The sequence below is a fragment of the Mustela nigripes genome, chromosome 13, assembly GCF_022355385.1.
Source record: "Mustela nigripes isolate SB6536 chromosome 13, MUSNIG.SB6536, whole genome shotgun sequence".
Taxonomy (NCBI): domain Eukaryota; kingdom Metazoa; phylum Chordata; class Mammalia; order Carnivora; family Mustelidae; genus Mustela; species Mustela nigripes.
The window spans coordinates 10391663-10407793 of NC_081569.1; the positions used below are offsets into that span (position 1 = coordinate 10391663).

The following is a 16131-nucleotide window of genomic DNA, read 5'->3' on the forward strand; positions in this document are numbered from 1 at the left end:
ATCATCTGGCATCCAGTCTTGTGATACACAGTGGATTTAGCCTGTTTTCATTTGATGGTAAGTTTTAATGTTTTGTCTGGATGCTGGCAGAATTTAAAAAAAAAAAAAAGTCCTTTATATTTAAGCAAATTTTCTAGTTTGTAAGTAACTGTGAATCTTTCTTCATTAATTTTGTCTGGAAATGGTGCACTATTTTCAACTGTGCATTCATGGTTTTTGTTGTTGTTGTTGTTTTCAGCTTAAAAACTTTTCTTCCATTCTTGGTCTTTAATATTGCAGCAACCCTGTTTGTTCTGGTTATATCTTTTGGTGGGGAGCTGTTTCTTATCCATGTAGTAAGTCTTTATTTGTGATCTACCAAATCACCCATCTTATTTTTTTTTCTTTTTAAGATTCTATTTATTTATTTGACAGAGAGAGAGAGAGAGACAGAGAGGGAATATAAGAAGGGGGAGGGGGAGAGAGAGAAGCAGACTCCCTGCTGAGCAGGGAGCCGGATGTGGGGCTCTATTCCAGGACCCTGAGATCATGACCTGAGCCGAAGGCAGACGCTTAACAATGGAGCTCCCCAGACACCCCCCCAAATCATCCATCTTTTCTCTTCTCATTTTTGTCTTTGTTTCTCTTCTCCGCATTGATAGAAAACTTACCTAGCTTGCTCTCTATATCATTTATTTGGTTTTCTGCAATTTTGATTCTGATCTTTACTGCCTCCAAATCAGATTTCAATTGCACTATTTTATTCGTGGCTTACCTGAGGCCTATTCTTATTTGCCAGCTTCCTCTTCGAATTGCGTTAGAATCTCAAGCATCATCTTTTTCATCTAACACTTTATTATTTCAGAAAGTACATCTGTTTAGTATTTATTAAGAACACAAAACAGCAGGATTAAATCTTTTGTCTTATCTAGTCAAGGTTCCTTTTTTTTTTTTTCTTTTTTATACAAGCACACTTTCTCTTTGCCTCACTGGTCTAGGGAGTCCCTTGATTCATGTTACAAAATATTTTTCATGGACTCAATGTATCTTTATCCACCTCCCAACACAGGCACAATCATTCCTTCTTAAACAAAGAGATACCTAGCGAAGTTGGTCGTATTCTGGATCTGCTAGAATCTTCCTTTTAAATAGTAAGCGGGAGAGCAAGTTATGGTGTGTACCCTCCACCATGACTTCCAGTGCCGAGCTAGCAATGGGTACTGCTAGGTGGTGGCAGAAATTTCTCTTGCTTCCTGATTTCTTTGTAAATGGGAGGTGAATTAATTAGCCAATAATTTGAAACATTTCATAGTCTTTTTGTGGCCTGAAGCAGTGCGTGAGGGGCTTTGATTCTAAGACTACAGTGCTCTCAGTTTACATGGCAGATTGTATTTTCCAAAGATGGTCACAGCTATATATATACCATCTCATAGATTGTTTTTTGTTTTTTGCTTGTTTGTTTGTTTGTTTGTTTGTTTGTTTTTGAGATTTATTTACTTACTTATTTGAGAGAGGGGGAAGAGAGAGAGACTACAAATGGGGAAGAGCAGAGGGAGAGGGACAATCAGACTCTGTGAACGTGGAGCCCAATGCGGGGCTTGATCTCATGACCCTGAGATCATGACCTGAGCTGAAATCAACAGTCAGATGCTTAACAGACTGAGCCACTCAGGCGCTCTCTGTCCCCTAGGTTCTTGTAACAATGTGGCACTGATCCACCTTCATCAAAAGGTGAGTTCTGTGATCTCTCCCCTTGAGTCTAGTTGGAGCTTTGTAGCTGTCTCCATCAACAAAATGCAGCAGAAATGACGCTGCATGACCCAAGAGTAGGTCATAAAAGTCCCATGGCTTTTTTTCTGAGGCATGGACGCTAGGATTCCTGAGTGGACATGTATGAAGTCTGGCTTCCTCAAGGTTGCCATTTTGGAGAGATCGTGAAGAAAGACAACAGAGATGCCAGGAAGGCACGGCTCTTCTAGCCTCTAGCTGTTTGAGCCTTGCTGGTCCAGGATGCAGGCATGGGACAGTGAGGGAGACCTCCATGATTCCAGCCCTGAGCCTTCCAGGAGGGTCCAGGTCTCCCTACCAAGCCCTGCCCAGATTGTAGATTCTTGAGCAAAATGAACAAATGGACGTTGTTGTTTAAATCGCTGAGTTTTGGGATGTCTTGTTACACAGCATTAGATCATCGAAAACATGGGCTTCCCGTCCCCACCCCCCGTCTATATCAGTATATTACCCATTCTCTGTATGACTATATTACTTTATATCCCAGGACATACTTACTCCAAAACCACCCACCCCTTTCACCGAGGTCCATTGTGCTTTTCTGGAATTTACAATCACATAGACTTAGCGAGATGCCAGCCTTGAGCTGAGTGTCCTTGGGCAGACAAGAGGTGACTGTCAGGCTTTCTGATTGGGGAATTACCCCAGGTCCCTCATGCAGAGCCTTCCTGTCCTTTCTCCCTGTGGGGGAAGGAGGGACTCTTCCTTGGTAATCCCACTCATCCTGTGTTAAGGGGCATTTACCTGAGAAACTGGGTGGTCCATATTTAGGATCTGGGGTTTCAGCCCAATTAAGTCCTGGTGGCCTTTTTGGGTTTTCATGGACATTTTAAGGGGGGCTGGCAGAGGGAATTTCAGGCAGCCCTCACGATCTTGAAGTCCAGCATCCTACCTTTCATTCTGAGATTGAGAGATGTTGTGAGAACAATAGTCAGACGCAAAATGGACTCCTCTCTGGGTCCCCTGGCCTTGTCGGGTCCCCTGCGTTCTGTGGGACCCCATGGTGCGAGGGTTCCAGGAGAATGAAAATAATCTGCATCTTTTTCAGAGCCAACTGTTTCTCTTCAAACTCCCTTCTAAAGCCCCAAACACAAGGAAAGGGGGAATACACAGAAATCTACAATGCTGCTGGAAGTCGCCTAGCTTTGGGCTCCTTTTGATAGCCTCCTAAGCTGGTTCCATTCTACTCAAATCATCCTGTGCATATGAATCGCCTGGGGATCTTGTTAAAATTTAAATTCTGATTCAGAACATTGGGGCTGAGGTCTGAGAGGCTGCATTTCTAGCAAGCTCCCAGATGACCCCAGTGCTGCTGGTCCACGGACCACACATTGAGTGGTGAGGCTCTGGAGAGTTTCCGTTGCTCTCACTTCCTAAAGGCAGCCAAGAGAGACTCTCACTTCCTGCCTTGCTAGATGTGGTTTTACAGCTCTCATGACTATCATGTCCTCTTTGCCTCCCAGTGCTTATGGGCTCCTCCTGCCATTTAGTCCTGTTCCACAGCTGGGGCGGGTAGCTGAGGTGGGGAAGGATCACTTCTTGTATCCTCACTGATTTGTTTTCTGCCCAGTAGTTACTAAACACTCTGGGCCTGACTCCTCCAGGGCCAGAAACAGAGATGAAGACACTGATCAGAAGCTTCTCAGGAGAAGAGCAGTGAGTGCCCTCCACAACAGGATGAACACCAGGGCAGAGGAGGACATAGATGGTAAGGGGATGTAGGTGGTAGGGAAGCAGTGGGGGAGGGGAAAACATCCAGTGAGAATGTCACCTCCTCCCCTACCAGGAGGAGGTGACATTCTCACTGGATCTTAAGGTACTAGTAGGTGTGAGCCAGCCGAAGAAAGGGGAGGAGGGAACAGCATTCCAGGCAGAGGAAATAGTAGGTGCAAACATTTGAAGGAGAAAGCATGGTGAGCTCAAGACACTGCAATTAACTATGACCAGAGCATGGTGTGTGTGTGTGTGTGTGTGTGTGTGTGTGTGTGTGAGAGAGAGAGAGAGAGAGAGAGAGAGAGAGAGAGAAGGGCTGGGGAGAGGGGTACGGTAGTATATTAGCGTGCTTGGGCTACCCTAACAAAAGATCACAGACTATGTGGCTTAAACAACAGACATTTGTTTTCTCTCAGTTCTGGCGGTTAGAACTCTGAGGTCAAGGTGTCAGTCAGCATGTTTGGTGCCTCCTAAGGCTTCTCCCCTTGACTTGCAAACCCTCTCTTCTCCCTGGGTCCTCACATGGTTGCCTTTCTGCCTGAACTTTCTGTGTCCTCATCTTCTCTTTCTGTAAGGACATCAGTCTTCTTCGATGAAGTTCCCCCTAAGATCTCCGTTGACCGTACTCTCTTCTTCAAAGGCCCTACCTCCGAATACAGTCACATTTTGAGGGACTGGGGGCTTAGAGCTTCACCATATGAATTTGGGGGGCTGCAATTGAGCCCGGAATAGGCAGTCAGAGGTAGGATGGCCTTCTTCTTCGTTTTGTTGCTCTCTTTACCCTTCCGTAGGGGGGAAGCTGGACAGGGTTTGGAGGACAGAAGCTGGGCGTGGGGGAGGACCCTCATCTGAGTAGGGGTTTCCACTCCCTCACCTGTGGAGGTTGTCTCTATGACTCATACTCTTGGTTTAGGTTTTAGAGGCATCCCACACCTTGGGGTTTTCTTTCCTGGTCTTCTCATATGTCCTTTGTTCCAACAGCCGGAGGGTTCCTGGGCTGCTGTGTGCCACGACCACCTGGTGTACCCAACACTGGAGCCAACGGCCCCTAGGGGGACAGACAACTGTGACCACTTTCTGCTGGTCTGGGGACCCATGAGACTCTTGGCATGCTATCAGCCTTGAAAACCTACACGTCTTTGCCAGAGAGGCTGTTGGGCCTTCTGAACATTTGCAGGGCTGCTTTATTTCCTTGGTTCACATTTACTATCAGTAGCCATCCTTAAAACACAAGGGTGTGTGTGCATTTTTGAGACTGGGAGCAAAACTGGGACACTTGTCCTTGAGAGAGAAAAGGCATTGTGTCAGTGAGAGGCACTCCAGGATACGTCCTGATATAAGAAGGAGCCACGGGGATGGAGAAGCTGGTCCCTGGGGAGTATACCTGGAAGGAAGTCTTCTATAAACCTTGACACCCTCTGGTCATTTTCCTGTCCTAATCCTAAGTATTAAGCCTCTTGGCAGGAGGCCTGTTAGATGCTGAGCAGGACAAGGGCTCCTTTATTTTTAAAGGAAAACACTCTGCTCTTCAGAAGCTAACAGTCTATTTGGGTAAACATTCTATGCACCCACATAGCAATTGAAGACAACCAAGAATGAGCTCCCCAAATACACTAATATTGGTAAATGTTTATCATTTGTATTGCTTCTTTCATCTCAAGGCTCATTTTACATAAATAAAACACATTTCTAAATCCCGAGTTTTCTCCTATCTGTTCTCCAATTTCCCTGAACGTTCTTTTTTTTTTTTTTTCTCTCCCTTTCCGTTTCCCTTGGATTTCGGAGGCACATTCTTAAAATTACATCTACACTGATGTTTATTCTTTTCACTTCTTTGCTGAGCTTTAGGATATATTCAAATTAAGAGATATAATTTAAAATGTAGAACTGTGAATACAGTCAGTAGCAAACACCCGCTATGGGCTCTGAGTAGAAAGGCATATGCATCAGGCTAGAAAAACTCTGAGGGAGAAAAAATAAGCTTCAACTCAGCCCAAATATTAGTTTCAAGTCAAAGAAGTTGGCCTAGCCCCAATTCTATCCTTGGTTGGACACAATACATGATTGCTGTATTTTCAGAAAAAGAAAAAAAAAAATCCATCCATAGGGTGAGAATCTAAGCATCTATTTTCCATCCCAGTGACAATCAGAAATCATTCTTTGCATTTATTTTTCAACTTTGTATTTGCCTGTGAACAAAATTGAAGCTGGCAAAGGATGGTTCATGTGAATTACTTGAACAACAGTTTCTCATTGTGTTGAATTACATTGAGGCTGCTTGCTGTGAAATCTTGCCACAGCTCAGGAACAGTGAAAGATATTGTCACTTCTCTTTCCCGTGGCCATGAAGTTAACCCACTTCTCTCCCACATATATGAACCGATGGTCCTTTCCAAAGTGGGGGAGAAAAGCTTCCCAAATCCTAATCACCAAGCATTTATGTACAGCTTATTAATGTTTTCGGAATAAAAAAGCCGGTCTGTCTTCCCCCGTCACCCGATCTTTGTGCTTCCCTACATCGCATTTCCAGATTACATGGCTTCTCAGTGTTTGGAATACCTCTAGTTGCCAAGAAAGAGAGGAGTCATGGAGCCCCAGCTCTAGCTAGCAGTATTTTCATCTAATTTAGGAAAGTCCAATTTAGAACCTAGCCCAAAAAAGTAGCAGAGAGGCAAAAATAATGACAAGGGTCCTCCAGGCGTTTGGGTTGCCTAGGGATCCTAAATTTATCACCCACCACTAGGGGGGTAGAGGACGAGAAAGGGTCCAGGCTGGAAGTGGTGGCTGTGGCATTTCTCCAAGGCAACATTTAAGGTTGCCCAGTTGAGGCGTGGGTTGGGATCTGAGCTCTGTTTGCCTTGTTTGCCACAGGAGGGTCAATGGTTCATTTCAGAGGCTGGTTGGAGGGGAAGCCACAGACCATGGCGGGGCTAAATCCCCTCTTGATCTCCCTCCTCCTCCTGGGCTTTCCTCCCAACTTGAGGTGGGAAAATGCAGTTTTCTATTCCTGCCACTTGGTAGCTGTAAGCTCCTAAAAGCTACTTGCAGCTTTTACTCATGAAAATGGGTCTAATCGGAACAGTTCTCCCTGCTGTGAGATTTGAATGTTACACAGGGCATTAACATACCTAACCAGCAGTCACGTTGCCATGCAGAGACGAGGGTGGCCAGTCTTTTGTGCTGCTTTCTTTGCGTAGGGGAGATGCCAAGTAGAAGAACCTGAGCTCGTGAACCCACCTCATCAACCCTGGAGCCCTCATCTACAGGTAAATAAAGGACAAGCGAGGAGGGAAGGAAATTGAAGGTATTAAATTCTTCTTTCTGATGGTTGTGAGGCTGACACCTGATTTCCTTCAGGCTGACTTTGATTACGCTTCAAGTCTTCAGGCACAGGATTATTTTCATGCCTGCTTACCGTTAATTACATGGAGAAGCTACAACCCTAATCCAGAATCCTCTTTCTGGCAGCAGAAGTGTTTGAATACTCCAACGACAGTTAAGTTTTGACCTAAAATAAATGACCCAAACTGAAAAAAGCCTGTGTCCTTCTTGGACTACACACAGGGTAATGTGGTATAGAGTGAAGAGAGCTAGACTTGGATTCAAGTACTTTCCCTTTTGAGCTGTGTGACCCTGGGCTAGTCATTATATATCTCTGAGTCTCCATTTATAAAGTAGAAACCGTATACTGAGTTCTGCTGTCCTCAAGAGACAGGGACTGGTTTCAGAGGCTGGCCCTGCCATTGAGTGGATATGTGACATTGGCAAGGCTACTTAACCTTCCCAGGACTCTGTTTTCTTATCTGTAAAATGGGCTAATAATAGTATTTAGCTTAGAGGATGGTTGGGAGGCATAAAGGGTAGAAGCAGGTAAAGTATTTAGAATTGGACCTGACCAGAGGAAGCACAGGAGAAACATTACCTCTTGTTGTTACAAAGTATGTAAACAACACTTACAGACCATGATGCACTCAGCATGCTATTTCAACAGCTTCGGGGACAAGTAAACATCTCTGCTTTGCAGAGGCAGGAAGGGAACTAGCTCATCGAGGGTCTTCTCATGGAAAAGAATGGAGGTACTCCCCTGAAGCCTGCTGGAGAGGGCCCAGCAGGTGGGCCAGAGGCAGGACTCAGTAGAAATGTCAGCTGTGCCTGACGGTAGGGTGCAGGGCATAGGGGAGGAGCTGCAATAAGGGAACAGACTCTCTGGGAATGCCGCAGCCCCTGGTGACATGAATGGGGGGAGGGGGAATGAATAGTAAAAGATCTCTGCTGGGGGGAGCCAATTCAGACAGCAGACAGCCAAGACCAGGAGAGGGGAAGCATCTGAAAGGGACACCAAGTCTAGGTGAGATCATGTCTGGAACGACAGGATGAAGCAGTTTATATTTAAATGGTATGGCAAGACAACGCCCCCACATTACACCATCCATTCTCATTCAAGTTCTTCAGGAGGAAATAAACATTATGGAAGTGTTAATTGCTATTCAGTTTCAAATTTTAGCTCGCATTTGTACACAGGAGCCTAGGAGAATGGCACATTTTCTCTGACACATTATTAAGTAAAGGCTTTAGAAAGAATTGGTTGAACCCCCCCAGTGGCCCAGGCAGAAGTTGCTGAGCCTTCCCGGTACTGATCCAGTCCTCCCCAGTGTTTCTGAGCTCCCCAAAGCTGTGGGACGACTAGCGGATCCTACTGGCTTTGACTTGTGGCCCAAACTCCTGGTAATGATTATAAATAAAGAGCGGCTGCCACCGGGCGCAGGCTTTCAGGCCAAGGACAGGGAAGTGGCCCGGGCCACAAAATTAGGGGAGGGGAATGGGGATCAAAGCAGGCCTGTGGCGAATCGTTTCCCGCGGGCTGTCGCCTCGGCTGCATCATCATTCCTGAGGACAGGCTCCGGGCAGATGGAGGGCTGGACGAAGCCCTCTGCTGGGGTCACTGAGACCGTGCAGCCACCCAGACAGCGTGGCTGGGGGTGGCTGATAATCTGTGCGGTTCCCGACGGGTTAATCGAACTTCCCCCTTGGGGGTGCTTCAGTTGCTTTCTCTCCTTGCGGTCAGGAGCCCTTTACGTACGCCCAGGGGCCCCGGGGAGCAGGAGCAGGGGCCAGCCGGCTGCGGAAGCCTCAAGCAGCTCTGACCTCTGGCACCTCCCCAAGCCCCGGGGCGCAACATCTGTCCCCAGAAATAGCCGGGCGGAGGGGAAAAGAGCGCGCCCACCCCTTCCTGGGTACTCGGTCTTCTCTCTCTTCCTAGAAACCGGCTCTCCCCTCCTCGCGTCTAGCGCCCGGGATCCCGAGCTCTCCGTCTCCGTCCAGCCGGGGCGCCCCCGCACCCCACCGCCGCGCCCCCAGTTGTACGCGCAGCACAGCCCAGCGCCCGCGGCAGCGCGCCCCGAGCCCCGCAGCGCCATCTAGGGGCCGGGCACCGCCTTCCTCCCTCAGGGGCACCCCCCCTTCCTTCCGCGCGCGCCCCGAGCTGCTCCCCCTCGCGCCTCCCCGAGGGCGCACCGGCGGCGGGGGGCGGCCCGGCCTCGGGGCAGACGCACAGGAGGCGAGCGCCGGCGGGCGAGGGGAAGCGGGCGATGGCAGCGGCGGGCGTCCGCGGGCGACGAGGCGGCGGCGGCGGCGGCGGGCGGCGCGAGGAGCCCCTGTGATTGGCACAGCCCGAGCCGGAGGAGGAGGCGCGGGGAGGGCGGAGGAGGAGGAGGTGGAGGAAGGGGGCGAGCGCGCGCGGCGGCGGCGGCGGTGGTGGCGGCGGCTGCGAGGAGCTGTGCCTTTCACCTCTTCAGCCCCGGCAGGACAGGGGCGGCCGCCGCGGGCCCGGGGCGGGGACAGCACGCAGGCTCGTCGCGCACACCGCCGCCCGGCAGCGGCCCCGATACCCGGGGCGAGCGGGAAAGCGGCGGCGGCCGCGGCGGCGGGGGAAGGATGCAGGGGAAGAAGCCGGGCGGCTCGTCGGGCGGCGGCCGGAGCGGCGAGCTGCAGGGGGACGAGGCGCAGAGGAACAAGAAGAAGAAAAAGAAGGTGTCCTGCTTCTCCAACATCAAGATCTTCCTGGTGTCTGAGTGCGCCCTGATGCTGGCGCAGGGCACGGTGGGCGCCTACCTGGTGAGTCCCCTTGCCAACTCCGCCGCGGGGGCCCCCTCCGCAGCCCGGCGCCGGGGCTGCCGGCAGGCACGGGGAAGGGGCCGCCCGGGCCCGGGGGCAGGCGGGCATGACCTCGGCCCGGCGCGGAGGTTGGCGAGTGGTGCAGAGGCGGCCGCCGGGGGAGCTGCCGGCCCGGGGCTGCCGAGAGAGCGGGGAGCGGGCGGGACCGCGGATGTCGGCAGCTGCTCGCGCGGCCGGCGGGGGCCGGGGGTGCCCGGGGAGGAGAGGCGGCGGGCAGGTGGGCGTGAAACCGTTCCCTTCCCCGCCGGGGAGGCGCAGCCAGAGGGTGACTTCAGGAGCCCCCTCGGAGAGGCAGGCAGCGCGGTTTTCAGGTGACCTGCACATGGCAAGAAAAGCCAGTTAGCATCCTGCGTCCTCTATCTCCATTCCATTCGCCTCGAGAACAAATCCATTATGCATCATTTTCTCCGGGCGCTTTCTCCATGCGCCAATTACGGGGGGGATTTAACAGCTTAGAGTAAAATGCGCCCGAATGTGGCCCTGATCCGAGCCAGGACTGCAGGGGGGGAATATTCCCTCTCCCTATCCCCATAGCCATCTTTCGGCGTCTGGGATAAAGTTACAGTACCTGGAGAGCAGCTGCGAGTTTGTATAGTTCTGCTACCCATGCTCAGACCTCGATTCCCCACCGTGGTCTCTCGCCCACAAGGTGTTTGCAGTATTTTGCTCTATGTACATCCTTCCAAAAGGGGATATTAGTGCCCAGACGGCCCAGGGGTGCATAACATATCAGAGGAAACAGCTTGTAATGACTCAGCACTGTCAAATACCTACTTTGTCCTGCCCCGCGCAGGTGGTCCCAACTTGAGTTAGACTCTGAGTGCACGTCCAGACCCAAGTACAGCCCTGCCTACACGGGAGAATATTTTTGTTTTCGGAGTGTACAGTGTTAAATCATTACTTGGTGATTGACCTGCGACTGAAATCAAATGTCTGAGACTTTGAGTGTGGGTGGACAAGTTTGATGGAGATAGAATTGGACAAGATTTTGGCTGTTGGATAAGGGCATCTACAGACAGAATCGTGCTCTTTCTGATGTACCAGTAATCCCTCCTTCCTGGCCTTGGGGTCTAGTTAATGAGATCCAGACTGCTGGGGCAGGGCATCATTCATAAATGGACTCCAAAGACTCGGGGGCTTGCAGTCCAGAGGAACTGGTGTGGTCTCTTGCCCAGGTGTGGTCTCTAGTGTGGGGCGAAGTCAGTTTTGAGGTTATGAGAACGGGTTGTTCAAGCTCAGCTGTCTGTGGTGTGCATCTCTGTTCTATAAAATGCACTTTTTCTGTAGTTACAGTTCAGGCAGTATTTGTAGCCCGTGGAGTTTTGAGGTAGGGATAACTGTCTTGGGGGGCGGGGGGTCCGTTTATCAGAGCTTTCATGGAGGGAATTTGATTGTTAAGATCTTAAAATAGGTATATGTATTACCAAGATGCAAATGCACAGTTAGAAAATATTTATAGGTCTGTACTGGGAGCATATGCAAAGTATGTACTACCTGACCTGGTCTGGGTTTGGGGAGGTATTTAGTATATCCACAGCTGTCTTCAGTTTCACAGTTTGGTGGCCCTAGACCACCAAGCAGAGTGCAGTATTCATGTGTGGCGAACAGCAACAGAACTTTTCACACCGTGAATTATAAAGGAAGGCACGGGCTTAGTTTTAGCTTGCAGTGATCTAAGGGTCTTAGAACGGAATGAGGCTGGGCTTCAGCCAGATGAGTAGCCTAAGCTCCTTTAGAAAGTTGAGAAGCAGAGGGCTGATGGCGAGGCAGATATATAGAGGCAGGGCTGGCACCAGGAGATAGAACGTTGACTCGAATCCCAGAATAGGCCAGTGGCAGGCAGCTGAGGAAGTCAGTCCACCTTGGAGGGGGGGTGGCGGGGGGGGGGTGGTGCTGCTTACCATTTCAGCCTGGGTTGAGAGAAAGCTTAGTTCAGAGAGCTAGGGTAACAGGAGTCAACAGGTGACCGGCAGAAAGGAGCTGGAGGCCCAGCAGAGGACAGGCCTAGGAAATTAAATTCATTTTGGTTACTAGGAGTGGAGTAATAAGGTGCTCGGGGCTCAGCCTTGCCCAGCTGCCCTGGACTGTCCATTGCCATCTGAACCTCATGAAAATAGATAGTTTGCTTGCCAGGCTTGACCGAATCCGCTTGCTATGGGTTTTACTCTTCTGGGCCGCTGGGGAGTTGGCTGTTCATCTGTTATTTTGGAGGTGGAATAAAAAGTTTGTTATTCCTTCAGCTGTGTGAGACTTCTTTATGGATAACTGGGGAATGAAGCATTGTAGGATGTTTGCAGGAGAAGCAGATTTCTCCCTGTTTAATTCATCATGGCTTTCTTGAGAAACCCGAGCGGCTGTACCCAGGGTCGGTGTGCAGGGTGTGTGTTGTATGTGATCTTGGCATTGGCAATCAGCCCGTCCCTCTGATGTAGCATTTTCAGATACCCGAGGAAGGGCACACTTTGGGACATGGCCAGCAATGCTTCCTTCGGGGGTGGGGGGCAGGGGACGTGATCAAAAGTTCTGTGGCAGCGATGGTATTTCCTATTTGATCCCAATAGTGCACGTTTTCATTTTGTCTTTTTTAAAAAAACATTTGGAGGCTTCATTTCATTTCTCTGTTTACTTTCTGGAAAGGCAGATTGCCCGTGTCTTCAGTGACACTGGTGTAGGCTTCCCAACTGCAGAACTGAAGGAGGAAGTTGCCTGTGATTTGAGAAGCAACTTTGAAAAGCAGGACTCTGCGTGTGTTAGTGTGTGAGTGTGTGCGCGAATGCACGCACCGTCCCTCAAGAACCTGCCTAAGGAGGAAACTCAAGGGAGACTTGTGTATGAGACAAACACTAATTGTTAAGCTGGGCAGGGGACCAGCAGCTTTTTGCCTGGGTGTGTGTATGTGGGAGGGGGGGGTCTCTCAGGAGAGTGCAGAAGGCTGTTGCCCCCCACCCCCCATCGTAGAGATAAGGTAATCATGCAACCCCAGGCCAGCTGTGGATTCTGAAATCTGTTACACTTGCAAGTGTTTCAACCTGAAATTATGCTTCAGATCAGCCAACAGTCACAGGGATGTTCTTTCATCGTTCCCGAAACAGCCTGATGGGCCACAAAATAATTTCTGTAGCAGAAGAGAGACCTGTCCGGTTTGATCGGCGTGGCGTGCTGGGTCAAGAATGTGATTTTCCTTTACTTGGGCCTCGGCTTCGGGTGGCTCCAATCTGAACTGCCCTACTTGCAAGGATGTGACATCTGCTGAGGTCTCGGGCCCTTTCGAGAAGGCGTAGGCACGTGGGAACCACTTGGAGAGAAAGTCAGAGGGTGCGCGCTGCCTGGTGGCGCGTGGAGACCCCCTGAGATGTTTGCAGCCATTTGTGGACGGTCGCCCTGCGGGCAGAGGTTCGCGTCCATTCTCAGACTGCCGAGGACCGGAGTGGATAAGGCTGCGTGCAGGAAATGAAAGCCTCTGACCCCTCTGGGTGGTTGTGATTGAGGCTCTCCTACAAAGGCATTTGAGTTTCTTCAGGTTGAAAACTTCAGGTTGCAGGAGGAGTCTCCAGGGTGGGGTGTGCTGGTGGGGCCTCTGACTCTTGGGGGGACTGGGGAGTCGAGAGGGCTGGGGGGGCGGTGGGCATTTGCTGATTGAGAATTTTGCACACCCTGAGACTGAGGTTGTGGGGAGGAGGTAACAAGCCAGAGACGTGAGTGCATGTCACAAAGCTCCTTCTCACTGCCTGATAGTCCCTTTTTAAAAATTTTCGGCCGGAGCGCATTGCATAGCTTGAGTGACTGGTAAGGTGAGACTGTTGGATTTCATATTCTTTCTTCTTCTTCATCTTTTTTCAATCTCTCAGGAAGCATCATTTTGAAGAGGGGTATTTGCATCTCTTCCCCAGAAGCAGACAGCTGAGTGACATTTTTAAAGTCCTTGTCAAATTAGTATGATGACTAAGGCCACTGTATTTTACTTAATCAAATTATTTTACACACTTATGGTTGCTCAAAGTGACGAATTTTCTGCCATTTGCATAATTACTGGATAGCCCCAGGTAGTGAGAAATACAATTACCATGATTTTTTTTTTTTTCCTTGCTGTTTGGTTGCAAATGTTTAGCTAATAATTATTTAGGGGAAAAAACGATTTCTTAAAATTCCTTTCAGCCAGCTTTGTGTACATAGCTTAGTTTCTGGAGGGGTTTTTCTCTTGTGCGGTTAACAACCCGGGAAGTGCATCAGTTGTGAAGCGAGCGCGATCTCTTTTCCTGAATTTTGTAACTCTCCCGCATTTCCATTTTAGATTCCTTACAGAGAGGATGACCCAGAGGCCTCTCCACGGAGAGACTGCCTTACTAATCAGATGCCCAGCATGTAAACGCATCTCCTTGCCTGCTGTTGGAATGGTATAGCTCTGTGTTAGACTGGATAAGTTTCCACTGGTGCCGGGGCAGTTCAAGCAAGCGGGTCTCAGAATTTACCTTGCTCCTCTGAAAGTGAGCTTTGAAGTTCTGCCTTGTTCAGGGAGGGGCTCATTTAGCAGAGTTAAGTATATGGTAGTGAAGAAACAATGAGGAAACAGCCACATCGGATGAAGGTGAAGGCCTTGAATAAAGAAAAACAAATCTGTGAATTTTACTGGTTAATGGCTGACACTGGTGCTCCTTTCAAGGTTGGTGCCAGGCCTCCTGCAGAGGCTGGGGAGTAGAAGGCATCCTGCTAAACTGACCGGCCGACCATGTTTCTTGGGTGAAGGAGGGCTCCTTGAGGTGCCAGGCAGAGGGGGATGGGTCCGTCTTTCAGGTGACTGGGCAAGCACGTGCGCAGAAGGTGCGCCCCCCCCCCCCCCCCCCCCCCCCCCCCCGCCCCCGCCGACCACCCCCCCCCCCCCCCCCCCCCCCCCCGCTGGGGTGGAGAATAAAACTCTACCAGCAGCATTTCTACTTCCAAATTGGGGAATAAATTTAAGTTGCACTGATGGAACTGCAGTACATCATTTAATAAATAACCACATTCCTCCGAAGTAGCGTCAAAGTAGTTATCGCTTCTACTTAACTTATATTTTGTATGTGTTCTCCATTACACTATATGTATTAATGTGTGCATTCTGTGTTTCTAGACATACATGTTCTTGGACAGGATTATGTACGCCAAATATTGAATGCTGTCCTTTTGGGAAGATGTTAAAGGACGTTTCAGTGGTAATTTTCATTGTATGGCTTAAACACGGATTTAACTGAAGACCAATCACCAATGTTCTGTTCTCCTTCAGAAATGTTTTTGGCAGTCTGTAGGCACAAAGATAGCATCTTGTCACTTAGCTTTGCTTTCTGTTTCTATACGTGCATCTACAAAATAGATAATAAACCGGAAAAAAGGAGTGGGATCACTGACCTTGGTTCACAGGAGAAGTGTGAATTGGTATGGGTTGAGAAACTTGTATTTTATGTAACTTAAGTGTTTCTGTGTTCATGTAACAGGCAGGATTGCTGGATGGTTAAAGCTCCCAGTTAAAGGGTGAAAATTCCGAGACGGAGACTGACAGCACCTGTGGCAGCCGTGGCTCAGTGGGGGTGAGCTTCAGAAGACCTGGGGTTCACTCCCGTGTTCTCCCCTTCTCAGCTCTGTGTTCTTAGGCTGATGACTTAGCCTCTCTGTGTGTTGGGTTTTTATTTTAAAGCCGGGATCATGATCATACATACCCTCATAACACTGCTATGAGAACTCACGGAGTCGGTACTTGTAAAGCACTTTGAACACTAACTGGCTCACAGTGCTTGATGTATACTAGCTATTCATAATGACCTGGTTCTGTGTATTTACTGCAGACCTTCAGTTTGTAGCCCCAACAAATGAGAAATAAAGTTATTTCAATCAAGCATTGATTTGGGTGTAGTGAATTGTACATCAAGTAGTTTACTATGCTGCATGAACATTTTGTCTGGGAGGTAAAAGGTTTTTAGTAGTAAGAAATCTGCCACCTGCTAATTCTGTTTATTCCCTTATAATAAATATAGCAATCCATTTTATCTTAAAGACACTATAAAAATTAACAGTCATGTGGGAGAGGAGCCCACTCCAGTAATGGTGACGTTGAGCATTTCTAGTCAGAGGGTACTTCCAGGTGGGTGGAGTAGGGATGGAGGGACAGGTGCCCTGACGCCTGGCTTGGAGGGGCCCTGTTATCTCTCGCTCTGGTCTGTGGCCACAGGATGGGGAATACTCGACGGTCTTCTACATTGTGCGCAGCTGAAGAGCAAGGAGGAGGGTTTTGGACTTGGAGTCAGAAGACCTGCGTTTGAACCCGGGACCTTCTCCTTCCCAGCTCCTGACTTGACTTAACCTGAGCCCTAGTATCGTCCTTTTGAAAAACAGGTCCTGTCTCCACAGATGGTTGGGAGATTTAGATCTGTGGATACGTGGTAGAGTGTTTCCGCATAGGGGAGGGATTCAGAACTTTCACACTAATGACGTAACCCTATTCCTTGA

The 16131-nt window shown here is 49.4% G+C and overlaps 1 protein-coding gene and 2 long non-coding RNA genes across 4 annotated transcripts in view; all 3 read left to right on the top strand.

Annotated features, from left to right (window-relative positions):
• The first annotated feature begins 3220 nt into the window (after positions 1–3220).
• Positions 3221–5258, top strand: LOC132029088 (uncharacterized). Its single transcript, XR_009407698.1, has 3 exons — positions 3221–3475; positions 4056–4222; positions 4462–5258. It is a non-coding gene; the product is annotated as an uncharacterized LOC132029088 (long non-coding RNA).
• Positions 5259–9319: 4061 nt separating this feature from the next.
• SLCO3A1 (solute carrier organic anion transporter family member 3A1) overlaps positions 9320–16131 on the top strand; it is a 298956-nt gene continuing 292144 nt past the window's right edge. For both annotated transcript variants that reach the window (XM_059371628.1, XM_059371627.1), the window contains exon 1: positions 9320–9594. In XM_059371628.1, coding sequence (XP_059227611.1) covers positions 9415–9594 — 180 coding nt within the window. In that variant the 5' untranslated portion in view covers positions 9320–9414. The remainder of the gene's footprint in view (positions 9595–16131) is intronic.
• LOC131999069 (uncharacterized) lies at positions 13321–15521 on the top strand. Its single transcript, XR_009399000.1, has 3 exons — positions 13321–14048; positions 14762–14843; positions 15123–15521. It is a non-coding gene; the product is annotated as an uncharacterized LOC131999069 (long non-coding RNA).